At 33.9% G+C, this 27728-nt stretch overlaps 1 protein-coding gene and 1 long non-coding RNA gene across 3 annotated transcripts in view; one reads left to right on the forward strand and one right to left on the reverse strand.

The window, feature by feature from the left end:
* GLRA3 (glycine receptor alpha 3) overlaps window positions 1-5461 on the reverse strand; it is a 186760-nt gene extending 181299 nt beyond the window's left edge. For both annotated transcript variants that reach the window (XM_055276442.2, XM_055276441.2), the window contains exon 1: window positions 4953-5461. In XM_055276442.2, coding sequence (XP_055132417.1) covers window positions 4953-5023 — 71 coding nt within the window. In that variant the 5' untranslated portion in view covers window positions 5024-5461. The remainder of the gene's footprint in view (window positions 1-4952) is intronic.
* Window positions 5462-5930: 469 nt separating this feature from the next.
* LOC129481264 (uncharacterized) overlaps window positions 5931-27728 on the forward strand; it is a 47531-nt gene continuing 25733 nt past the window's right edge. Inside the window, exons 1-3 of the long non-coding RNA XR_010120624.1 lie at window positions 5931-6054; window positions 8977-9084; window positions 22465-22491. This is a non-coding gene — a long non-coding RNA (uncharacterized lncRNA). The remainder of the gene's footprint in view (window positions 6055-8976; window positions 9085-22464; window positions 22492-27728) is intronic.

Consider the following 27728-nt stretch of genomic DNA (forward strand, 5'->3'; position numbering starts at 1 on the left):
CTGAAATTAGAGAAATACTAATGTTAAGGTCCTCTTGAAAAGTGATCGAAAGATATTAATATATGCTATTAATAATAACTGGTCTTTGAGATAAATAGCATAAAACTATGATAAATCTGCAACTTCATCACTTGGTTCTAATAAGCCTCATCTCTACAGCTGAGCTCAGAGATCTCTGAGTACTTTTCCATGTTCTGCTCCAAGTGTTCTATCCTCATCGTTGACAAATGTATTTTCCATTCTTTCTTTGCACCAGAGTATACTCACCTTTATAACCTTTTGTAAATCTATCGTCTGGCAATTAAATCTATGCAAATACCTGAATTCCTAGCTGATGCCAGGAAACCTAGCTCTTCTGCAAGCATCTTAACCTCAAAATACCCCAAACCAAATTCAATGTCTGCTTTTCCTCCTACTATCCAAATCCTCTACTATATTTCACTATTTCTTTTAAGAAACTACATTTTGAAGAAAAATTCTCGCATGGTTTCCAACTTCTAAAACAATCAGATTAAACTTTTATTCTAGTAGTGCGTCATTGCTTCTTTACATAGCTCTTAAATAATTACTATCACCAATCCTATGACTAATTGTAATTTTGAGGTAAACACTACCTCCGAAGAAGAACTGATAGGGATATTTTGAATCAAGTTATAAAACTATTCCTGTAATGATGACTACTCAGTTATAATTAAATTACTTCTTTCTAAATTTTAGCCATATTCCATCGTGAAACAGTGCTGTGACTCCTCCATATTCTTGTAGTTTTATTAATGTAACTAGCTTAATAGTTGTTGCTAGTAGAATATAGTTTTAAATCATGAACTGTAATTTCTTCAACTGAATTTGACTGTCACTGAACAGCTCATTCCATTTATACACTGAATTTGACAGTCACCTTTTCCCAATCACATACTATATATCTGTATCATTCCTTTTGCATAGAATATTCTCTTTATATATCATTTTGCCACTTGAACAAATATCTTACAAGGCCCACCACAAGCACCAAGGCTTCTTGATAGTTTTGCTTCCTTATATTCCCTAAAATATTGCTATCTGTACTTTTTTCTTTTGTTGTTTGACCCTTTTCAGTTTATTCTAGACTCTAAGTTGCTAAATGGAAAAGGTGACATTCAATCATCCAAAGCTAAATTGTGCTTAGCACAATTTGTGCACAGAATTTCGTGAATAAATCTTGTTGAATTGCTTAATCTTACACAGTAAACACATAATTGCTGATTGACTTGCCTCAGTACACAGTTGTGTGCTTAAGGGAAGAAAAATTATATAGAAGAGGAAATATTTTTCAAGATGTTCTTTCAATTGGTAGGGCAAATTTCTTGAGGCATTGACTGGACTATGATTCTTCTACACATGGGACAATTTATTGTTATTTTCAGGGAAAAAGGGAAGAATCATGTTATATATAGCAAAGATTTTTTTTAAACTGTATAGAAACTTGCTACACCTGCATGTAGTAAATCATAATAATAGTAAAATTGTATTCCTAGAAATATAGTTTTCTTCAATATCTTACATAGAAAAATAGAGACAACATTTAAAAGGATTCCTCTCATACTCCAGAACATACCAAAAGCAAAACCAGTAAGCTCTATGCTAAGATATTTTAATAAGGCTTTGAAGTAAACCAAGAAAATATTACATTTTTTATTATTATGACATCTGAAATTCACACATTCAGGTTTTGACACAATGTGCCCTAATTTATTCAAGTAGCAATCCTGTGTTGATATCAACTTGTAAAGATTAAAAATTAAATGATATGGCAAGAAAGTAATCAACTTAAATGAAATATTTTCTGCTGCTTCCCTGCTTTTGGAAGTTGTCCTGCAAGCTCTTCATAATCATCACTTATCTGCATTTCAAAGAAAGCTGAACACTGATGTTTTGTTCTTTATTTTATTAATATGGTAACTAAAATCCAAAAGCCATGGAAAAATTATTACATAAAATAGCAATATCCAAAACAAGTATGAAAGTTTTAAAAACTTTTTTGTAAATATTTTGTAAATTTTTTTCTGCTGCTTTTGCCTTAATAATGCTTATTTACTAAAGTATAGATGATACTTTAGTGCTTTTATGTTTTTGAAAGCACCAAAGTTTCATCTGTAGGTTTGTAAAACTATGCTAGAAATACTAAAAATTTGTATAGTATGATAACATTGCACTGATCAAATTGTGTACTAGTAAGCAACAGAAACTTTTATACATTACTGATATAAGTGTAAAACATAAAACTACATAGGAATACTGGCAGTATCTACTAAAGTTAAACACACCCATGCCTGTGCTATGCTTAGCAATTCCCCTTCTAGAGAAAGTCTTGGACCTCAACTTCATGATCCCAAAATGCATACATGTATTCACCACAAAAGATGTTCAAAGATATTCATAACAATACTAACAAACCCTAAGAAATACCCAAATACCCATCAACAGGACAATGGATAAGTTAATTTTGATGTATTCATATGATGGCATACGATACAACAATGAGAATGAATAAGCTATTGCTACATGTAACAATATGGATAAATCATATAAACATAATGCTTATAAAAATAAAGTGGACTCAGAGTAATTATATAAAGCTCTAAAACGGAAACCATATGCTTATTATGTAAGTCAGGAGAGTGATTACCTTTGGCCAAGGTAGTGCCTTGGGAAGGATTATGGTGGAGGAAGAGGGTGGGGTGAGTGCTTCTGTGACAGTCACACTTCTACTTGTTGAACTGTAGTCTCTTCACTTGGGTGTGTTCCCTTTGTAAAACTTTATTTAGAGGGAAATGTATTATTTGTGCACTTTTCTTTGTGTATGTTGTATCTCAATAAAATTTTTTAAAAAAATCTTCAAAGCCTATGACATAAAAAGTCTGTACTAGTGAATTATTTACTAAGCTGTTTTGAAATTAAAAAATATGTTAGGAATTAATGCCAATAATTTCTTTTGTCTTTATCTTTTTTCTTGTTTCCTTTGTGCTCAATACATCAGGGCTAGAATTAGAGAATAAAGAATCATTTCCTGGAAGACATTTATTTTACAAAATATTTCCAGTAGAGGGAGCTTCCTTTTTTTTTTCTATAGGAAATCCTCTTTTGGGGGTCATCACTAAAAGTGAAAATGCTTAATTTTTTACATATAATTAAAGTTCTTCATAGAGTGATAACCTACTCTCATCTAAGACTAGTCATGGATAGAGAAAAATTTGATTTATGAATGGAGAAAGAAAAACTTGATGAAGAATATAAGTTACAAAGTAAACTTTTGTATGTTGTATGTCTTTTCAAAGAATTACATTTTTGGGCTACTCATAAAATTTATTTCTAACTAAAATTATTTAACGTTAAAAAAGATAAATTCTTATAATCACAATCATCCATTTGAAATACTTTTTCATAACTTTTAACAAAATTGGACAAAAGTCAGAGAATCTAGTGATGAAGATTATTTATCTCAGAACATGTTTTAACAAATATCATAGTGAATTGCCATTACACAAATTTAACCTCATTGACCAAAACATTTTAGTCTGACTTTAGCTTCCTAAATCTAAGTATCTATCACCTAAGCTAATCTGATTTCTTTGAAAAAAATGCATTTTACCATCTAAGCCATTAAGAAATATAGAGCAATAATCAATTTATATTTTAACATGAAGTTTGTGCTCCTTTACATAATAATTTCAGAAATATAAAAACTCCATATACTTGGCTTTAATTATTACAAATAAAATTTCTGACGATAATAAAGTCACAAAAATTACTAGATCATATCAAAATGATTTTCATTGAAAATGCTTTGGTTAAAAATAGTTCAACTTCTTATTTTGGGAAAAAATCAATAATTTCAGAAATAATAACCATCACAATCAGTTTCTATTACATATAGGCAAATCAAAATAATATAACTTCCTATAAGGTAGTTTGTGATACACTATTGGTTTTTATGAGGGAGCCCAAAGATGAAAAATCGACATAGCAATAAAGAACATTTAAATACTTCAAGTAGAAATCAGTATGCATATAACTTAGTTACTCTAGTTATTTGACTTCAATCCCCCTTTGAAAACCTTGCAAGCCATAAAAATGGAAATCCTATGGTAATTAATTGTAACAGTAAAATAAAATTTATATTGGTGGGTCAAAATTCTTTATGGGCAGTACCTTATTTTTATACATTCATTAAGAATGGGGTAAAATTATCTGATCCCTTGTTTAGTTCTCTTATACTCTTTAAATTATTTTTTTAAGCCTGCCAAATGTGACAGGATCATGATAACAAAATGACATGTCATAAAACAATTTCATAGTTTAATGGCTTTGTTATAATATTACTTTCCTCAAGAAGATTATTCCTGACATAGAACATATCTAATAATCAATTTATGACTTTGCCTTCATGTATTACCTGAGCTAGGTCATTAGAAAATAGTACTTGCAAGGCCCTTGTTTGATTCATTTAACTTAACCTCTGAATATAGCAACAATATTTGGAGTTTCTCTCACCAGTAAATGACTATGGTCTGTATTTCTGCCTTAAAAAAAAGTAATGTCTCGTTTCTAAATACTAAATGTTTTGTAACTTTCAAAAAAAGAGTAACACCCAAATTATATAATTCACTTAGAAAAGGGGAACTTTAAAAGCAATTTGACAAGGAAAACGTAGGCTTTTGAAATAATTCTTTTTCTCAGCTGCAAATAACACAAGATGCCAGTTACTAAAATGCACTAATCAATGAAAAAGCAAATGAGTAGGTCTCAGTAGATAGACTGCTAAATAATTTAGACAGAAAACAATACGATTAAATTGATTGTTTCAACAAGTCAATATAGAATTGTAAATTTCCCGGTCTCATCAATAACAAGTGGTTGCAACTTAATGCATAGGCTTAATGAGTTCTCCAACTGTTAAATCCAAGCAAACTCACCTGAGTAACAGTGCTGCTTCCCAGAAGTAAAATCCCGAAACTAATGTCCGAAAGTGTCTCACGTGTGCCATGATACGGAGAGATATTCACGATCCTGAAAATAGTCTTATCCAAGGCATGGGGAACCAGAAAGACAATGAAAATGTACAATCTAACCCCGCATGGTGTTGGTGTAGACTGATGCTTGGGAAGCTTCAGCACCTTAGACAGCTCCCCGCAGTACGCGGACCCCTTCTCAGCATTGAGCAGAAGGGGAGAGTCACAGGGTTATAAATGTGCAGGTGATTTTACAGTGAAATTACAAAAATGAGTGAGATGAAATGTCTGAAGTGCCTAGGTGCTGGGCAACAGTTCTTTAAAGCTCCAGCAGCAAAGGAAGAATGTTCGTCCTTCCCTGACTGAGAGACCCAGGATTGGAGGAAGAAGAGCAGCAACAGCCTTCTTGGAGGATGCCTCTCCACCTGCTCCAAGCGCCGTCCGCCGGAATCCAGCTCTCCACCTTGGGCTAAAACCCGAGACCCAGAGCGCGGCAAAGGGAAGCGGGGGTGGGGCCGGACAACCCCGTCCTGTCGACCAATCACGACCGCACAGCGGGACGGAGTGACAGGCCACTTACGACGGTAGGCGGGGCTTAGCGCTTCACCCTTTAACAAAACCCAAACAAACCAAACGGCGACTGGAGCGAGGTGGGCGGAAAAAGCCACCTGGGAAAGTCAACGGTTTTGTGGATTAGGTAGTGTAACCCCGCGGGAGGGACCCTTTAGTATTCCCTTACGGGAAAAGGCACACTTTAGGTCTTTTCAGCTGTGACACTGTCTCTTAGACTCTACACCGAAATGCAAGAGTCAACAGTAAACCCAGACCCTGGCGGAGGGCTGGGGAAGAGAAGACAATGAGGTGCGTGAACGCCCGTGGAACGGAAGAACCAGCTGCTTCTAGAATCCTCTCAAGCCTGGCCAGCTTCTGGCCAGGAAGCGTTGTTGACTGGATTTAAGTTGGGTTTCCTTAAGTAATAGTAAGGGTTCTAAAAGGATGAAGGTGTGAAGTCCAAAGAGATGGCTGCTAGAGACGCAAGCCTTCCCACCATTTTTTTTTTTTTTTTGTCTTTCCCGTTTTATATCTTCACAGTAAGTTTAAGTGGGAAGAACAGCTAGATCACATGGTACCATAAGGACCATCTTTTCTCCGTCATATCAGCCTTTCTGTCCTTCTCTTTCTCTATTCTTTTCCCCCTCTCCTTCTCTGTCCCTGTTTTCCTCCCCTCCCACATTTATTTACTTTGGGTTTTGGATGGAAGACTGGAAAAGAAAAGTGTGTGTGTGTGTGTGTGTGTTGTGTTGTTTATGTATTTCAAAGTAATAGAATTTTTTTTAAAATTAAAACTTCTTTGATCTTTATAGTGGCTCTTATTTACTATCAGCCATGATCAAATGTTCACTCCTTGAATCTTAGATTTTCCCCAAAACTTCGTCAGATATTTATTCTGAAATCCCTACTTTCATCTCTTAACTTAGTCTAATGACATGTCAAAAATGATTCCTCATCTTGACACATTGGTTATTCCTGAAATTCTCTGTTTCACTAGAAAGCATAAGTCACCACCTTCCAACCCTCTCATATGAAAAATCTCTCTCTCTACACTTTAGTAAAAAAGTTTTATTTACATTCAGTGACAATAAATAGTTTCCTGGATTTATTTCTAGATGTTTTTATTATACTTGTCTCTTTTCACATAGTGGTTTTCTGATTTAAATCATAAACTGCCAGAAGTTTCATAAGAAACACCATTGATTCTGCCCAGGAATATTTGTACCTGGAGAAGATTCATACCATTTTTTATCAACTTAATTATTCACGATGAATCTTTTGAAATCTCACTAAGCACAAAAGCTTTTTAGTTGGTCATTCTTCGAATAGCAGTAATAATTGTTTAAAAACGTATGCATTAAAAAACTTCAAAACTTTATTTCAAGAATACGTGGATTTCTTGCTCTGCTTAACCACTGACTGGGTACTTTTAGAAAAGCTATGCTCTTTAAAAAATATCTTTATATATATATATATTTAAAATATATTTATTGAGAAAATTAGGTTAAATGATCTTGCAGATTTATTCTCTGGCCTGAAGGAGACAATGTATGTTTAAGTCAGTAAATTAATAGATAATATTAAAACCCTTTAGAGTAATCTAGAAAATTAAATTACACAATAGCTTAAAAGGCAGGATAATTTTAACTATTTCATCTTGTAGTTAACATAAAACAGAAATATACTTTATAAAATTAGTATGGATATGAAATTAGTATGGATCTAATCCTTTTTTGATATAAAGTTCATATAAAAGAATGGCTGAAATCCTCATAATACTCATTTTCCCTAACACCATAATTATTGTCTTCAAATTACTTCAAATAAACTAGAAAATTAAACGTCAAATGTTAACTGAAACAGAGCACCAATCACTCAATTTTTAATATACCTAATTAGTCTAGTTCCCAATGCACTGTAACAACTTCATTCATTTACTAATAGAAAAAATACATATTGTGTTTCCGACGTGATAATTAATGCATCCAACAAATACTGAGTTCAAATTACTTATCACTCTTTGTTATCATCCTCCTCATTTATTTGTTTGACTTTTTCGCTGGAGTGAGGACAATGGCCACTATATAGCACAACACTTAGCATATAATAGATACTCAATATTTGTGTATATATTACCATGAGTCATGGTGTCACAATTTATTTCTTTATCCATTCATCCATCAATGGACACACAGGTTGTTTCCATATCTTGACTACTGTGAATAATGTTGCAGTGAACATGGAAGTGCAGATATCTCTTCAACAAACTAATTTCAATTCCTTTAGATATGCACCCAGAAGTAGGATTTCTGGATCAAATGGTAATTTTAGTTTTAATGTTTGAGTAACCTTCATCTTGTTTTCCATAGTGGCTTTACCAATTTACATTCCCATCAACAGTGTAAAGTGTTCTCTTTTCTCTACATCCTAGCCAACACATGCCCTGTGTTTTTTGATAATAGCCAGCTTAACAAATATGAGCTGATATCTCATTGTGGTTTTAATTTGTATTTTCCTGAAGACTGGTAAAAGCCATTTTTCATATACCTATTGGCTATTTTATGTCTTCTTTTGAGAAATGTTTATTCAGTTCCCTTGTCCATTTTTTGTTTGGGTTCTTTTATTGCTATTGAGTTGTTTGAGTTTATTATACATTTTAGATATTAACCACTTTTCAGATACGTGGTCTGCAAATATTTACTCTCATTCTATAATTTACCTTTTCATTTTGCTGTTTCCTTTCCTGTGCAGAAGCTTTTTCTTTAGATGTAATCCCACTTGTTTAACCTTGCTTTTTTTTCCTGTGCTTTAGTCATATCCAAGAAATCATTGCCCAGTCTAATTTGTAGAAGCTTTTCTCCAATGTTTTCTTCCAGAACTTGTATTGTTTTATGTTTTACAGTTAAGCCTTTAATCCATATTGAGTTGATTTTTGCATATAGTGGGAGATCAAGTCAAATTTCATTTTTTTACGTTGAATTTTGATTTTTCCAAAACCATTCATTGAAGAGACTATCTTTCCCTCACTGTGTATTCTTGGCACCCTTGTGGAAGATCAGTTGACCCTATATGCATCAGTTTATTTATGGGCTCTCTGTTCTACTCAATTGGTCTGTATGTGTGTTTTTATGCCAGTGCCTTGTTTCAATAACTGTAGTTTCGTAATACATGTTCAAATCAGGGAGTGTGATACTATCAGCTTTGTTCTTCTTGCTCAAAATTGCTTAGACTTTTTTTTTCTTTACTGGTTTCCCTTTTCCCCACTATGTATCAGTCATATGAGCTGTTTCTTTTCTCAGAATTTGTCTACTTTAAACACCTGTCCTCTTGGGCTTTCTATCTTTGGTCACCCTTCAGCCTTTAACTCACCGTACGGCTATCAGTTTCTTTCTTGAGCACAATATATAACAAAATTTCCCCTTTACTTTTAATTCAGGATGTTTTTTTCTTCACAGATGAAATATAATTTGATGTTTGCCCTTGTTTGAATACTCCATGAAGATGAGGAAAATATATGTTTGTGTCTAACAATGTCTGGCATGTGGTAAGTGGTCGGTAAATATACGTTAAATCAATGATTGAGTGCATAAATATTCTCTGTTCTTTGGTTATCCCTTTTTTAAATTCCATGCTTACTAACCTCTTTAACACATTCTCCCTTCATAAAATTATTTAAGATCTCTAGGTTGTAGTGTGTTTTCTTTGGCCATCGAAAAGTAACTTTGGAGTTTTTATGTGTGCCCTCAGCTCACTCTGAGAGTATTTTATTTATTTATTTATTTTTGAGACAGAGTCTTACTGTGTTGCCCAGGCTGGAGTGCAGTGGCACGATCTCAGCTCACTGCAACATGTGCCTCCCAGGTCCAGGCAATTCTCCTGCCTCAGGAGAGTGCCTTGCTTATGAAAAATAAGTTAATATTATCCATTATATTAGAATTTTTACAATTTTAACACTTGTTAAAAATATTCAAGACATGTTTTAGAGACAATATGGAAGAGCTTATTCAAGGGAGAATATTGTGATAGGTATAGAGATTGCTGCTATAGGTCTTAGAGTGTGGTAGAGACATTGGTCTTGACTCTGATTACAAGAGGAGCAAGTGTGAATTTATGGTCAAGGAGTAGGGGTCGGTGAATGAAAAGTTACTAAGAGATAACATCACAGATAGGGGGATTCTTCTTACACTGACTTGACAGGATTTTTATTGAAGGTAAACCAGCATGACAAGATATTGAGGGTAAGGAATAAGGAATTTGATCAGATATCAAGTGTGTTTATGTAAGGGCAGGGGATTTTCACTAGACTAGCCCAGCAAGATTCTTGCTAAAAGTGCGCTAAACAGGCAGAGCCACTGGAACTAAGGACAAAGCTCAAGGTCAGGGCCTAGTCAGAAAGAAGACTCAGAGGAGCCTGACTCAGGCTTGGGCAATAGCTTAGACTTTTTTGAAGTCTAAATATGGCAATTTTATTACATTGTAGGATAACATGTTAATGATGCATCTATTCATGTCCACAGCTTTGGTCAGAAACACACTAAAAAGAAACGTTAAGAACTTACCTATTATAGCATTTTAACTGGATAACAAGTAGGCTGCATATGGAATCATCACAACATCTAATAATATGCTACAGAATTAATAATTTACCTCTATAGAAAAAAATCTAATTGGTTAATTTGTACAGCTAATACATTTTCTGAGTTTTGACTATTAATTTCTAACATAACAACTATCACATATGTAAGTGTTTTATAAGACCATTATCACTTCCAGCTTCTTCCAAAATCTCGTTTTCTTAACTAACGTTTATAGTATTTTTGCCAGAGTAGATATCCTAAAAAAAGTGCCCATAATCAAAATATCTAAAGTACTGGAAATATATTTCTTTAAAAAAAAAACTAAATACCTAGCTGAGATTTCACAGATAAATAATAAAAAATACCCATAGGACCAAACTATTGAAAAGGAATGAAGCAAAAAAAGCAAGTGAGGACTGAAGCTGAAGGGTGCCCAATGGGAAACAACTGATCTCTCTTCGACTAGAGCTTCTGTTTTAACTCGAGGCCCAGAGAATTGGAGCAATGACTACAGCCCAAACAAAGACCTAAACACTGTGTCTTTTAAAGCCAGCAATCCCTGGAGTGAATAACCACAGGACACAATCTAGAAAAACTATTTATATCCTAAAGGAAAGAAGGAAACTTGTCTGTCTCAGCTTTAGCTCTGAATGAGGCCAGCAAAATCTCACTAAAAAGTCATTTACCAAAAACATATACAGTTTTTGAGCCAGAATTAACACCACCTATGGCCACAGAAACACCAAGTTACAAATATGTATTTAACTGGTGCTGTGATTTTAATGTCCCAAAAATCTGGTAGAAACAACCATAATTCTCCCTGGAGGACTATATCTTAAATTCAAGTCTGAAGGGAAGAATTCCCACAGATAAAGTTCCAAAGAACATATGCTCAGTATCAAAAACAGAACACATGAAGAAACAAGCTGCTACGAATTCGAGTCAACAAAGCAGGTAAAACAGAATTTGAAGTATAAAGATTGTAGATATTGGAATAAGTGGCTGGAGAATGTAAAGTAAGTGTGTTTGTTAGAAGAATAAAAATATGGCTGGCACTATAAATTGGTCAGTTAGATTTTTTAAATAACCAGGAGACTATATAGAAGTGAAAATTATTGTAGCTAGAATTTAAAAATTATGAATATTTTTAACAGCAGATTAAGATGCTGGAAGATAATAAGTGGGTTAAAAGATACATCTGGGGCTGGGTGCGGTGGCTCACGCCTGTAATCCCAGCACCTTGGGAGGCGAAGGTGGGTGGATCACAAGGTCAGGCGTTCAACACCAGCCTGGCCACTGTGGTGAAACCCCGTCTCTACTAAAAACACACATGAAAAAATTAGCCAGGCGTGGTGGCAGACACCTTAGTCCCAGCTACTCAGGAGGCTGAGGCAGTAGAATCGCTTGAACCAGGGAGGCAGAGGTTGCAGTGAGCTGAGATAGTGCCACTGCACTCCAGCTTGGGTGACAGAGCGAGACTCTATCTCAAAAAAAAAGAAAAAGAAAAAAAGAAAAAAGAAAAAGATACATCTGAAAATTATACAATATTAACCATACAGAGTCAAAGATATTTACAAAAACAGGCTTAAAGACATGGAGAAGACATTTAAAGACATGGAGAAGAGATTCATGATTTCTAGCAAAAATTAGATGCATATTAAGAAAAAATATAAATTAAATGGTGATAAGTAAAATATGAAGAGACAATAACTGAAAATTTTATCAAAATGATTAGATATGAATTTTCATATTATGGAAGTGAAAATTATCCCAGCAGGACAATGGAGAAAAACTGCAGCTAGACTGCATAATACTAAACTGTGTATGCAGTCTAGCCTAGACTGATAGTATGTCTTGTAAAATACTTATATATGTGATAGTTTTTAATGTTAGAAATTAATAGTCAAAACTTACAGACTGACTAGGCTAGACTACATAATGCTAATGACAAAGACATCTCAAAAGCTGCTACAGAGGAGAGCGGCTTTTATTATTTTAAAAGAATTAAAAATAATGAATAACAGCTATATACAGTTTATAAGGGTCAAGTGTAAACCAAAGGACGTTTAGAAGCATAAAAGTAAAAAGAGAGGAAAACACATCAGGTAAATGCCAACCCCTGCAAAAGTAAAATCAAGTATTAGGCAAAGTAAAGAAATTAACATATTTACACACAAACCCACAAAAAGCATCTTTATATAATGAATAAAGTTTTACCAAATGGATAGGAAATTTCTCAATTTGCATACATCTAATAATATAGCCTCGAAACATGTAAAGCCAAAAAATCAAAAGGATAAATCTAGCACTACAGCAGGGCATTTTAATATGCTATTCCACAGTTTTTATGATATGAATTAGGATATTAATTTTGAAAAATATATAATATGATTAACAAATTTGATTAATGAGAATAGTTAATTAAACAACAATACAACCACAATTTTGTAATAAGCATTTTTTTTTTTTGAGACAAGGGTCTCTGTGTCACCCAGGCTTGAATGCAGTGGCATGACAATAGTTCGCAGCAGCCTTGAACTTCTGGGCTCAAGAGATCCTCCCACCTCAGACTCCTGACTAGCTAGGACTACATACATGTGCCACCATGCCAGATTAATGTTTTTTGTTTTATTTTTTGTAGAGATGGGGCTCTTGCTATGTTTCACAGGCTGATCTTGAACTCCTGGCCTCAAGCTATCCACCTTGGCCTCCCAAAGTGTTGGGATTACAGGCCTGGGCCACCGGACTCAGCCTGTAATAAGCATTCTTTTTAAGCACACATTAAGCATATAGATGCTCAAATTATAGAATTTGAACATATAGACTATAAACAAATTTCAGCTAATTTTAAAATGTGCTATCTTCTCAGAGAATGAATTTAAAATTGAAATTGAATAAAGTTAAAATGAATAATTATATAATGCAAATTAGGAAATATTTATAACTTAAGGTAATAAGAATACTACATACTGAAAGCCTCTAAAACTGTGAATAAAAAGAAATGGGTATCCCTAAATTGCCATAAAGGCTGAAAATTAATGATGCACACATAGAAATTAAGATGCTGTCATGAACAGCTCAATAAATCTCATAAATATACAAGGAAGTAAATACACATAAGAGAATAAGTAATTAATAAAGTAGAAAACAAAGATAAAATAGATCATTATAAAAGCTAAATGTTTTTCAATAGGGTTTAAATTAGCAAAATTTCTCACAATAATAAAAAAGCAGAAAAAGAGAGAAGCAGCAAATAAATAGTATTGAATACTCAAGTTTGGAAAATAATATGATAGTCAATTATTGATAGCCAGGGCATTTCCTAAAAAATAAAAAAAGAAGAGTGACAATCTAATAAAAGACAAATATGGAAATATTGCATTAACAGGAATTTAAAAATACAAAATAGGTGTTTGTATAATTAAAGATGTTAAACTTTGGCCGGGCACAGTGGCCCATGCCTGTAATCCCAGCACTTTGGGAGGCTGAGGCAGGCAGATCACTTGAGGTCAGGAGTTTGTTACCAGCCTGGCCAACAGAGTGAAACCCTGTCTCTACTAAAAATACAAAAATAAAAATTAGCTGGGTGTGGTAGTGTGCACCTGTAACTCCAGCTACTCCAAAGGCTGAGGCACAAGAATTGTTTGAACCCAGGAGGTGGAGGTTGAATTGAGCTCAGATTGCACCACTGCACTCCAGCCTGGGTGACAGAGTGAGACTTTGTCTCAGAAAAATAAAAAAAAAAAAGACGTTAAACTTTATTTGTAATTAAGGAATACAAATTAAATTATGGGCACAATTTTAGAGCTGACATATTGACAAATGTGTAATTGTAATACCAATTGTTGCATGAGTCCACACTCATGCAAGTTTCAACAGAAACTTATATAGGGCTAATGAAAATGTACACCCATTTAAAAAAAACAAGTTTTCTCTACATTAACTATAATCAAGAATGCTAATCTTAATTACATATCCTAGAAAATAATCTGGCATTGGTACAACAGGAACAATGTACAAGAATGTTCATAGTTTGTAATGGGAAGTTGGCTTGAAATAAATGAAATGTCTATCAATAAACAAAGAAACAATAAGTAAGTAAATGAGTGAAGTATGTCCATGTAGAAGAATATTATACAACCATGAAAATGGGGGTAATTCAGCTACTTATTTCAACATGAGTGAATCATAACAACACAATGAAATACACTGTAGAAAATAGAGAATTCCACATATAGAAACTGTCATTGTTCGTGTCAATTGATTGATAAGTAGCTGTATTGAATACTTTACTGTATAATAATCCCTATATTATCTGTTGACTTGTGATTCCAAACTTTAAAAATATTATTTCTAGAGTTTAAAATATTATTGGAGAAATCATACTTACATACCCAAATAGTAAAGACCAAAACAAAACAAATAAAAACATTCCAGGCAATATCTAACCAACAGCTAATATGCTTGGTTCAGATAATATGGATTTTAGGAATTTAGAAAAATGTGAAGCCAGAATAATAGAGTGCACTCTATGAGGAGGTAAGTGATAATACAGTGTAAAAGTTAGGTAAGTTGTTGGAAGGCATATCAAAGACACCAGACCCAGTTTATGTGCCATACAATTTGAGATTCTGCCCCGGTACTTCAGCTAGTAAATTGCTCCCCTGGTGGAGTGATGTACACTTTCAATCCTGAAGGATGTGAAACCTTGGTTACTTTGTCCTTGTTCAGTCATGTTTGGTGGATTTGCCAACTTATCTCTAATCTCTAGGCATGAAACAACCAAGAGACAATGCATTGGATCTCCTGAATTCCCAAATAGATACTGTAAATTGTATTGTACAGCAGAAATCTTAGCTTCTCATTTTAATCAAGGCTGATTACCATGGCTACATGGCTAATGAAGTGAAGTGACTCTTTTTTTTTTTTTTTTTTTTGGCTGCAGATCCACTGGCATGATAAAAGCATGGTAGTTGGCCAGATGGTACATGCAGTTTCTAGTTCAATGGAACTCTTCCTGTATCTCTAACAGATGAGTTTCCCCTTGACACCAGGAACTATTGCCTATTAGAAACAAAGGTTGTGAAGCTAGGAAGCACAAACTCTCTAAATAAGTGGAGGTTGAAATGAGAAAGTTTGATCCTACTTGTACTCCTAGGTTCCTGAACTCATATGTTCTCAGCATTGATGTCTGTATTCATTTGCTAGGACTGCCAAAACAAAATACCACAGTCTGGGTGGCTTCAACAACTGAAATTTATTTTCCCTAAGTTCTGGAGGTTAGAAGTCCAAGATCAAGGTGCCAGCAGGTTTGGTTCCTTCTGAGGCCTTTCTCCTTGGCTTGCAGATGGCCACCTTCTCACCTCGCCTCACTGTGGTCTTTCCTCTGTGCATCTACATCTCTGCTTTCTCCCTGTGGGTCCTAATCTCCTCTTCTTATAAGGACGCCAATCAGATTGGATGAGGGCCCATCCTAAGGGCTTCATTTTAACTTTATTACCTCTTTAAAAACCCTATCTCCAAATACAGTAGCATTCTGAGGTCCTGAAGGTTAAGGCTTCAGCATATGAATATTTGGGGAAACACAATTCAGCCCCATACATTGGCAGTTGATTTCGGGAGTGTACTGCATGGCGGAGAACACTACTGCACAGCCACAGGGTGTTGTCCTAAAGCAAGGATATTTGCTGAACCTTCAATGGGGTACTCAGCCATTCTATTAGACCAAATATGTATAATATGTATGATATAAGACCAATTAATCTAATAGTAGTGAGACCATTATTCTGTATTTTGCTGGCAATAGAAAATGTTGACAAAAAGAGTCCAACTCTGTGAAATATTTTAAGAGATTTATTCTGAGCCAAATATGAGTGACCACGGCCTGTGACACAGCCCTCGGGAGGTCCTGAGAACATGTGCCCAAGGTGGTTGGAGTACAGCTTGGTTTTATATATTTTAAGAAGGCATGAGACATCAATCAAACACATTTAAGAAATACATTGGTTTGGTTCAGAAAGGTGGGACAAATCAAAGCGGGGGCTTCCAGGCTATAGGTAAATTTAAACATTTTCTGGTTGACAATTGGTTGAGTTTGTCTAAAGACCTGGGATTGATATAAAGGAATGTTCAGGTTAAAGATAAAGGATTGTGGAGACCAAGTTTTATTGTGCAGAGGAAGCTCCCAGATAGCGGACTTCAGAGAGAGCAGGTTGTAAATTGTTTCTTAATGGGACTTAGAAGGGTGCCTGGCTCTTAGTTGATTATCTACTGGATCTGGAAAGAAAGGAAGGAAAACGAAGGGGGAAGGGGATTCTCTATAGAATGTGGATTTTCCCGCAAGAGACCCTGAAGGGCAATGAAGGTGGGGTAAGGAAATATATTTTGGGGTTATTTTTTCTTTGTCTCATAATGTTATGCCAGAGTCAGATTGAGAAGTAAGTCACAATATATAGGGTCGAATAAAACCCATCTGATGAAAGTGGTTTGTAGGGCATAACTCCTTAGACCCCTTAGGTAGGAATTTGCATAAGATAAAAAATCAGAGCTCAGTCCTCAAAAATTAACTATTTTCTTTTAAATTGAAAACATTTAAATCCTTTTGAGGGGTATATTTCAGAATATTTCTTTTTAAATGTCTGTTTAACTGTCTCATATGCACATATTCACAAACACTGAGAAATTATTTCTGTCCATGAAATGAAAAATGGCATTGTTTAAAATGATTTACTAAATCATATAAGCCTTCAAACTAAAACATATTATTCTTCTCTCTGTAGTTTCTTTTTTCTATTGCTAAATGTATTTGGAATGCTATGTGTTGTTTTCCTGGAGAGTGTCCCACGTGATTCTTAAGTGATTAGACAATGACTAGCCATTAAGCCACTTTTTTTGCTTTATTATTATTTTAAATTTTAAAATGGGAATATTATGTGATTATTTTTCACTAAAGTGAAAATGCAAATAAATTACCCAAGAGGTGGTTTATAGAGGAGATACTTCTGTCGTAGGTATAATACCTTTTAGTGTTTTATGAAAATCTTCATTTTTTTCTCAGCTGGTAATGTGTCAATACGATGTATGTGTGAAATTCTACGGTTGCTTGTGATAATGTTCTCTTTTTTCCCATGACCCCAGCAGTTCCTCCTGCATAGCCCTTCAGGCTAGAGTCCCTTTATTATTCCGTCTACCTCTAGAATGTTGTTCTGCAATTTACCCACTTTTATAGCATATAGGACCATGACCAAACAATCTAGAACTTATTTAATACATTCAATAGGGTATTCAGGGTAGACAGTTTACCTAAATATGGCCATTATAGGTTGAATTTTGTCCTCCCAAAAGAGATGTGTTGGAGCCCTAACCAGGAGTATCTCATGTGATGTTATTTGGAGCTAGGTTCTCTATAGATGTAATCAAGTTAAAATGAGGTCATTATGGTGGGCCCTAATCCATTATGACTGATGTCCTTATATAAAGAGGAAATTTGGACACAGAGATAGACAAGCATAAAGGGAAGGTGATAAAAAGAGAGAGTAGATGATGGCCATCTGCAAGCCAAGACAAGAGGACTGGAACAGATACTCCCTTCACAGTCCTCAGAGGTAACCAACTCTGCCATTGCCTTGACTTTGGACTTTTAACCTCCAGAAATGTGAGGCAGTAAATTTCTGTTGTTTAAGCCACCCAGTCTGTCATACTTTGTCACAGCAGCTCTAGAAAACTAATAAATTCAGCTCTCTACACCATCTATTCAAATTCATGACAATCTGTCTGTCTTTTCTAAATCAAATTGCCACTGGCATCAGTGAGAAAATAGGCTTGAAGATCTTTATGGAAAGAACAGATAAGGACTCTTTCCTCCTTGGGCTGAAGGAGAGTTTCCAGATTCTTGGAAGAACCTATCACACAGAGACTCTTAGGTTCTTGGAAGGAAATTTGACATTGGTAAAAATTTCTCCAGTCAGTATGACCTTAGGGACTAGGGGAGGAGCTGGACTAGGTCCTCTGGCCCTGAGGTTGAGTATAGGCCTGGAGACCTGGGAACAGGAAGGCTTCATCCTGCTCCTCCGCAGTGGGTGCTGGCAGCCCTTCTGCTCCTGCACCACTAGCTCAGTGTTGTAGAGAGTAGTCTGCCTGCTTCCACGTGTTTACCCGCACCACTAGATCTAAGGGCTAATAAAGAAAATAACAAATAGGGGTTCTAACAGCCAGAAAGAGGATCAGTCAGCACAAACAGACCTCATGACAGCAAAATAGAGTTGCTGCAGGAGACAGAACATACTTGAACAAACAAATAATAAGAACTCTTAAGAAAATTCAAGTGCATTCCAATCACACATACTTTCTGGAACTAAAATCACATGATTTCCCAACTAAATATTTCAGTAGGTAAACTGAAGGATGCTTTAACATGAACCCATTCAGAGGCATAGAAGATCTTATAGAATAAATGTGTCAAAGCACAGAGGTACAAGTTATAATAAACAAACAAACAACTAGCCATTTGGAGAGTAGAAGAAATAAAAATAACCTGCAAAACTTGGACTGACATAAGAAAAAACATGACAGAAGCTTAAGTAAACAAATACAAGAAGCGATATCTTGAATTGAGACAAAATTATCAGAAGAATGAGTCTTACTAAATTTTAGGCAATTTTAAAGTGAAATAAGCAAAGCTAGCCATACCCTGCTATAATTAAGCTTTTTAAAAAGAAAAAAAAGGTTATAATATTTCACACAGAGATTCTAACAGAAAAATCTAAACAAACAATTAGAAAAAAAGAACCTAGCCAATTTATCAAAGAAAATATGTACTCTACAACCAAGGAGGGTTGACAGCAAGAAGACAAGACTCTTTCAATATAAAAAAATTGCCAACATAATTACCAACAAACTTAAGAAATAAAGCATATGATCATTTATGAAGTTTGACAAGCACTGGGTAAAATGTTTCAGTTTCCAAATAAAACAGGTATGTTTATAAAATACTTGAATTTAATAAATATTGTCAAAAATGCTGCATAGGCTGGGCATGGTGGCTCATGCCTCTAATCCCAGTGCTTTGAGAGTCCCAGGTGGGAGGATCCCTTGAGGTCAGGAGTTGGAGGCCAGCCTGGGCAACAGAGTAGAGACCCTGTCTCTACAAAAAGAAAAAAAAGAGAAAACAAGAAAACAACCAAGCGTGGTGGTGCATGCCTTTAGTTCCAGCTGTTTGCAGGCTGAGGAGGGATAATTGCTTGTGCCTAGGACTTTGATGCTGCAGTGAGCCTATGATAGCACAACTGCACTCCAGTCTGGGCAACAAAGTGAGACCCTATCTTTCCGCCCACCCCCCAAAAAGGTGTGTAGACTATAATGTTAAAAGTTAAGGCACTAAACCATTTCAATCAAACCAATTATTATTCTACGATGCCTTGGAGATTCAGTGAATGTAGTGAAGTAATGACATATAAAACTCAAAAGAAGGTGACTAGTAAAAAACACTCACATAGCCAATGAATATAAGATAAAATATTTAGGCGTAGGTAGAGGGAATGGAAAATCATGTACAAATGGGCAAAAAATGCATACAATCCCTCAATGTTATGTCTAATATCATACTTCTGAATTTTTAGAAAATGATATATGGTGTGTATACATACAAAGAAAAGAAATTGGCAAATTTTTCAATAACTACTAAGATTAGCAAATCTTATTACCCACTGTTCAGGAGCTATAACTGAAGAAACATTTTTAGACAAATGTTCTTATTTGGTATTAACAAATTGTTTTACTTATATTCTTCAAATTATGTAAGAAATGTGGAAGCCAGCCATTCCAATTCGATTTGTCACATGCAGTTTTGCCAGAGCTTTTTGTCTCATGATTATTGGTGTTCAAAAGTTTAATACTTACTGTATTATCTACCATAGATAATATTCATGATAGGAATCCTATGGCTAATAAGCACAACTTGACTTTGTATTTATTTTATGCATTACTAAAAAAAATTCCAGTCACAAATATTGGCTGAGCCTCATTCTATGTAGTGTTAAAGAAAATCAATAAGAGTTTTATTTTTTAAAAAAAACGTATTATTTCCTGGCATATGTCCTTTACATTTTTGAAGTTAAAAAATATGTTACGCAGTTCATTCCTCTTTTTCAAAACATTTGAATTGTACTCAGAATATTATGCTTTTTGCCTTTATAACATTAATTTAAAACATACAGATAATTTTATTTGAATAGGTTACAAAATGCTTACCTTAAAATTATATATATTTTGTACTTCTTTTTTTAATTGATTTTTTTCTGTCACTATGTTATTTATGCTTTATTTTCACATTGTATTTTTAAAAATTTAATTTAATTTTTTTTAAACTTCCAGGTTACATGTGCAGGATGTGCAGGTTTGTTGCACAGGTAAACATGTGCCATGGTGGTATGCTGCACCTGTCAACCATCACCTAGATATTAAGCCCAGTATGCATTAGGTCTTTTACCCAATGCTCTCCCCTATTGCCCTTCCCTGACAGGCCCCACTGTGTTTTGTTCCCCTCCCTGTGTCCATGTATTCTCATTGTTCAGTGCCCACTTATAAATGAGAACATGTGGTGTTTGGTGTTCTGTTCCTGCATCAGTTTTTTGGGGATAATGGCTTCCAGTTTATCCATGTCTCTGCAAAGGACATGATGTCATTCCTTTTCATGGTTGCATAGTATTCCATGGTGTATATATACCACATTTTCTTTATCCAGTCTATCACTGATGGGCATTTGGGTTGATTCCATGTCTTTGCTATTGTGAATAATGCTGCAGTCATTGCATATTTTTAATGTTTTTCCTTTTAGGTAAATATTTGATACATTTTCATTGCAAAAATTTTCTCCCCTCAGATTATTACAATGATTTTCCTGCTAATTATTTATCCTTTCTTTCTTTATTATGACATAATTTTCCTATATGCTACTTTAAGAACATTTACAAGTGTATTAGTTGAAAAGTACTGTAATATCAGAAGAATTGTGATAATTTATATTACAGATCTTCAAATGATACCCAAACTCTTAAGTGTTTTGTTTTATAGATGATACATTATCTGTTGGGGGGATAATGTTTAATTAAACTTATGCCTAATTTTGTGTTTATACTTGTCTGAAACTATACACTGAATTCTTTTTTGTAAGTACAATAGTTTGGTTGTAGCTGGGAGTTGCTTTTTACTTGAAGTCTGGAATTGTTATACTCTCAATAACTGTCACAAAGTTTTTACTTTGTAAAATAAAGTTTTAACTTCTCAGTTGAGAAACTTTATTTTAACACCTCCATTTATTAACACCCTTAACAAATTTAGGCAGCCCTTTTCTATACTGTGTGATTATTTCAGTTACAGAGTTTGTCTAAGTGTTGACATTTTTATTTACATTCTTGTTTCTTCATTAGACTGAGAACACATTTTTTTAAGGGCAATGTCTTGTTTTAGTTTACATCACAACCTTAAAACTTACTGAAGTGCCTGACACAGATATAGGATAAAATTAATATTTAGAGTCAATGAATAAATAAAATGTATATTTCCATTAACGATTGATGGGGCGTCTTTTTTGGTAAGTTGGAATTTCTCTCCAGTGCGATTGATTTGCCTTCATGTAATAGTTAACAGAACTGATAAATGGCCAACATAACAATTCAGCCTGTTTTCCTAGTGAAGAATATTTTTCATATTAACCAGATACCATTGAAACAGATGTTCCTGCATTAGGTTCTCAAAACAAATGAAGCATGGCTTTGATTCCACACGTACAAAAACAAGTGATTCACAATGGCAGTTTCAAATTTGTGGTCACAATGATTAGTATTCTACTTGTTACAAAGGATTTGATTAGTCATTTTCTAGACATTTTGAAATTTTAATTATCTGGAATATTTAATATGCATTTTCTTTTTTTATGCCCTGAAAATGTTTTAAGAGGATGCATTTTTAAAACCTTGTAGAACTTTCGTGTTCTAGAAATATGATTTAGTGTGAGAAAGATCTTTATTTGCTGAGATAGCAAAATGTTTAAGAAAACCTCAAGACCAATAAAAATATTTTTAACATTGGCTTAACTGACCTGAATTCAACTCCCAGCATTGGCACCTACTCTCTCATTACCTTGCACAAAGTCATTCTAACTAAGCTTTAGTTTGTTATCTATAAAATAAAAGTTGCAATCTGTTTCATATTCATATTTCATTTCATACATTTTTCTTTGCTCTCAATTCCTTCCAAAACGTTTGACTTTTTTAGAATTCCTTTTGAAACTTCCAATGTTATTTATGGGAACATTTCTTAAGTGTAATACCATTTTATTTTTTCCACAGAAAACCCCAACAATTTAAAGGTTAAAGGTAATATTTTTATTTTATTATTAATATAACTTTGGAATAACAGCTTTATTGAGATATAATTTACATTCATACCATAAAATTCACTCTTTGAAAGTGTACAATTCAGTAGTCTTTAAGTATAGTCATATAATTATGCAACCATTACCACTCTCTGATTTTAGAACATATAACCACTCCAAAAATAGACCCCACACCATTAACAGTCACTACTCATTTCCCTCTGCCTCTATTTCTTGGCAACCCCACTAACCTACTTTCTCTCCATGGACTGACCTATTCTGAACGTTTCACATAAATCAAATCACATATATGTAGGCTTTTGTGACAAGTTTCTTTCACATAGCTTAATGTTTCTCAGATTTGTGGTAATACCCTTATGTTTAGAATTAGTTTTATGTCTAGCAAATATATGTGTTTATGGTTCTATTTTTAATTTAGTATATTTTATTTTTCTAGAGCAGTTTTAAGTTCACAGCGAAACTGAGTGGAATGTACAGAGGTTTCCCAACTGTATGAAATTATAGAACCCTACTTCCACAAAAGTGTAGCCTGTGTCATAATCAACATCCCCTACCACATAAATACCCCAACTTCCCCAAATCTATAGCCTATGTCATAATCAGCATCCCTTACCACAGTGGTACTTTTTAAATTTTTACAAATGATGAACCTACATTGATAGATCACTGTCACCCAAAGTCCATAGTTGACATTAAGGTTCATTCTTAGTGTTGTACATTCTATAGGTTTAGACAAATGTACAGTGGAATTTATCAACCATTGTAGTACCATACAGAGTAGTTTCACTGCCCTAAAAATCCCTTGTGTTCTGCCTCTTCAGCCTTCCCTCCCTCCACCCCTGCTATCCACTGATCTTGTTATATTCTCCACAGGTTTGCCTTTTCCAGATGTCATATAGTTGGAACCATAAAGCATGTAGCCTTTTCAGATAGGCTTCTTTTACTTAGTAATAAGCATTTAAGTTTCCTCCATTCTTTTTATGACTTCATAGTTCATTTCATATTAGTGCTGAACAATGTTCCACTATTCTGGGTAGAGCACACTGTATCCATTTGCCTACTTTTGCAAATCTTGATTATTTCCAAATACTGGAAATTATGAATAATGCTTCCATAAACATATTTGTGTAGGTCATTTTGTGGACATAAATTTTCCTTTAAGTAAATATGAATGAGCATGGTTGCTAAATCATATGGTAAGAATATATTTAGTTTTTAAAGAAACTGCCTTCTAAAGTGTCTGTCCCATTTCACATTCCCACCAGCAATGAATGAGAGTTTCTGTTGCTCTACATTCTCCCAACTTTGGTGTTGCCAGTGTTCTGGATTTTGGCTTTTCTCATGGGTGTGTAGTGTTACCCCATTGTCATTTTAATTCCCATTTCCCTGCACATGACGTGATGTGCACCATCTTTTCATGTTCACTTGCTATCTGTATATCTTCGGTGAGGTGTCCGTGAAGACCTTTGGCTCATTTTAAAATTAGGTTGTTTTCTTACTGTTGAGTTTTAAGAGTTCTTTGTATATTTCGGATACCAGCACTTTATCAGATAGGTGTTTTGCAAATAATTTCTCCCAGTCTCTGGCTCGTCTTTTTATTCTCTTTACAATGTCTTTTGCATAGCAGGCTTTTAAAAGTTTTAATAAAGTCCAGCTTATTAATTCTTTCTTTCATATATTGTTCCTTTGGTGTTGTAACTAAAAAGTTACCACCAAACCTGAGATCATTTATATTTTCTTCTAGGCTATCTTCCAGGAGTTTTATAGTTTTATATTTTACATTTAGGTCTGTGATTTATTTTGCGTCAACTTTTGTGAAGGATGTAAGGTCTGTGTCTAGTTTCAACATATTTTTTGTATATGGATGTCCAGTTGTTCCAGCAACATTTGTTGACAGGACTGTATTTTCTACATTTTTTATTGCTTTTGCTCCATTGTCAAAGATAATTTTACCATATTTGTGGGTTATGGGCTCTGAATGCTGTTCCATTGATCTATTTATCTATTTTTTTAATACCTCTCTCTTGATTACTGTAGTTTTACAGTAGTTTTGAATTTGGGTAGTATTAGACATTTGACTTTTATTTCTTCAGTATTGTATTGGCTATTCTGGGTCTTTTGATACTACATATAAACTTTAGAATCATTTTATCAATATACACAAAATAACTTACTGGGATTTTCACTGAGATTATGTTGAGTCTATACAGCTGACATCTTGACAATATTGAATCTTCCTATTCATGAACATGGAATATCTCTCCATTTATTTAGTTCTTTAATTTCTTTCATTAGCATTTTGTGATTTCCTTCATGTAAATCTTATATAAGTATTATTCAATTTCTACCTAAGTATTTCATTTTTGGGTGATACCAATGTAAATGGTATTGTGTTTTTAATTTCAAACTCCACTTGTTCATTATTGGTATATAGGAAAGTGATGAATTTTTGTATATCAACCTTGCATACTACAATCTTGCTATAATCTTACTAGCTCCAGGACCTTTTTCATTGATTATTTTGGATTTCTACATGGACAATCATGTCATTGACAAAGATAGATTTTTAATTTTTATCTTCTTAATCTATATACCTATTATTTCGTTTTTCTTATTCAATTAGTTATGACATCCAGTATGATGCTGAAAACCAGTGAAGAGAACATCTTTGACTTGTGTTTTAATGGGAAAGCTTGAAGTTTCCCACTGTTGAGTATCATGTTAGCTGTAGGCTATTTGTAGATATTCTTTGTTAAGTTGAGGAAGTTTTTCTCTAGTTCTAGTTTACTGACAGTTTGTATAATAAGTGGGGCTTAGATTTTGTCAAATGCTTTTTCTGCAATGATTAATATTATCTTGGAAAATTTATTTTTTAGTCTGTTGATGTGATGGATTTATATTAATTGATTTTTAAATGTTGAACCAGCCTTACATAACTGGGATGAATCCATTTGGGTCATGGTGTATAATTCTTTTATACATTGTTTGATTTGATTAATATTTTTAAAGATTTTATAATCTATGTTCATGAGTGATATTGGTCAGTAGTTTTCTTTTCTTGTAATGCCTGTGGTTTGATATCAGTATAATGCTGGCCTCTTATGAGTGAGGAAGTATTCTACTTGATTTTATCTTCTGAAAGAGTTTCTAGATAATTGATATTATTTCTTCCTTAAATGTTTGGTAGAATGCACCAGTGAACCCATTTGGGCCTGACACTTTCAGTTATCCAGTTATCAATATTGATTCAGTTTTTAATAGTTATGGGCCTATTCAGATTGTCTACTTCTTGTATGAGTTTTGGAAGATATGCCTTTAAATAATTGATATATCTCATCTAGGTCATCAAATTTGTGTGCATAGAGTTGTTTATAATATTTTATTTTATCCTTTCAGTGACTATGGATCTGTAGTAATATCTCCTTTCATTTCTGATATTAATATTTTGTATTCTCTCTCTTTTTTCTTAGCTGATCTAGAAAATTATAGATTTTATTGATCTTTTTAAAGAACCAGCCTTTGGTTTCATTGATTTTCTTTAGTGAGTTTCTATTTTCAATTTCATTGATTTCTGCTCTGATTTTTATTTCTTTTCTCCTGTTTACTTTGGATTTATTTGCTCTTCTTTTCCTAGTTTCAGGAGGTAAAATTTTAGATTCTTGATTTTAAATATTCCTTCTGTTCTAATATAAGCATTCAATGCCATAAATTTCCCTTTGAGAACTGCTTTTTCTGCATCCACAAATTTTGATGTTGTTTTTTCATTTTTATTTACTTTGAAATGCTTTTAAATTTCTCCTAAGATTTCTTTTTTAGGCCCATGTGTTATTTACAAGTGTGTTTTTTAATCTCCAAGTAATTTGGGATTTTAAAACTACCTTTTTAAAATTGATTTCTAGTTAAACTCCATTCTGGTCTAATAGCAGCCACTGTATAATTTCTTTCCTTTTAAATTTGGTAACTGTGTTTTATGGCTCAGAATGTGGTCTCTCTTTGTGACGCTTCCATACAATCTTGAGAAGAATGCTATTGTTGAAAGAATTAGTCTATAGATGTTCATTATATCCAGTTGATGATGTCACTGGTGTGTTCAGTTATGCCTTAATGAATTCTAGCTGCTGGAACTTCCCATTTGTGAGAGAGGGGAGCTGAAGTCTTTAATTGTAATAGTGGATTCATCTATTTTTTCTTGCAGTTCTATCAGTTTTAGCCTCATATATTTTGATGCCCTATTGTTAGACTCATATATATTAATAATTATTATGTCTTCTTGGAGAATTGACCTCATTATCATTGTGCAGTGCCCCTTGTTATCCTTGATAATTTCCTTGCTCTGAAATCTGCTCTGTCTGCAATTAATCTCGCTACTCCCACTTTCTTTTGATTAGTGTTAGCATGGTACAGTAATACCCCCTTATCCACAAGGGATATGTTCCAAGACTCCCAGTGGACACCTGAAACAGTGGATAGCATCAAACCTTATATATGCTATGTTTCTTCCTATGTATGCATATCTATGATAAAGTTTAATTTATAAATTGGACACAGTAAGAGATTACCAACAATAACTAAAAATATAACAATTATGACAATATACTGTAATAAAAGTTATATGAATGTGATTTCTCTGTCTCTCTGAAAATATTTTATTGTACAGTATTCACCCTTCTAGTGATGACGTGAAATGATACAATGCCTACCATGAATCACATAAGCCTTGTGATGTAGCAGTAGACTAATGATGACCTTTTGTATTCTTAAATCTGTGTAATCATCTTTTAACTTTCCATTAATGACTTGGTGTCACTCGTATCAGGAGAGTTCTTGATAGAGTCTTTGCATAGGTTCAACACTTTTTGGCACAACATATTGCTATAATTGAACATTTTTTCAGTTCATGTCTTCCATCCATGAATTAACTGCTTTTTCTATCTTAACTAAGTACTTATCATACAAAGTGGCTAGAGCTTTTGCAGTTTAAGGTGTGACAGAAAACTACCATAAATTTCTTTTGCTTCTTCATAAGTTTATGGATAGAATATTCATTCTTACTGTAGATCTTAACAACATCAATTTATGCTTTTTTTCCCTTCTTTATTAAATTGAGAACTTTTACCTCTTCACCTAAAAGAATAATTTATGTCCTTTCTTTGGCATGTTTGAATTTTCAGCATCACTATTATTGCATTTTGGAACCATTATTATGTAAAATACAAA

The sequence above is a fragment of the Symphalangus syndactylus genome, chromosome 4, assembly GCF_028878055.3.
Source record: "Symphalangus syndactylus isolate Jambi chromosome 4, NHGRI_mSymSyn1-v2.1_pri, whole genome shotgun sequence".
NCBI classification, from domain to species: domain Eukaryota; kingdom Metazoa; phylum Chordata; class Mammalia; order Primates; family Hylobatidae; genus Symphalangus; species Symphalangus syndactylus.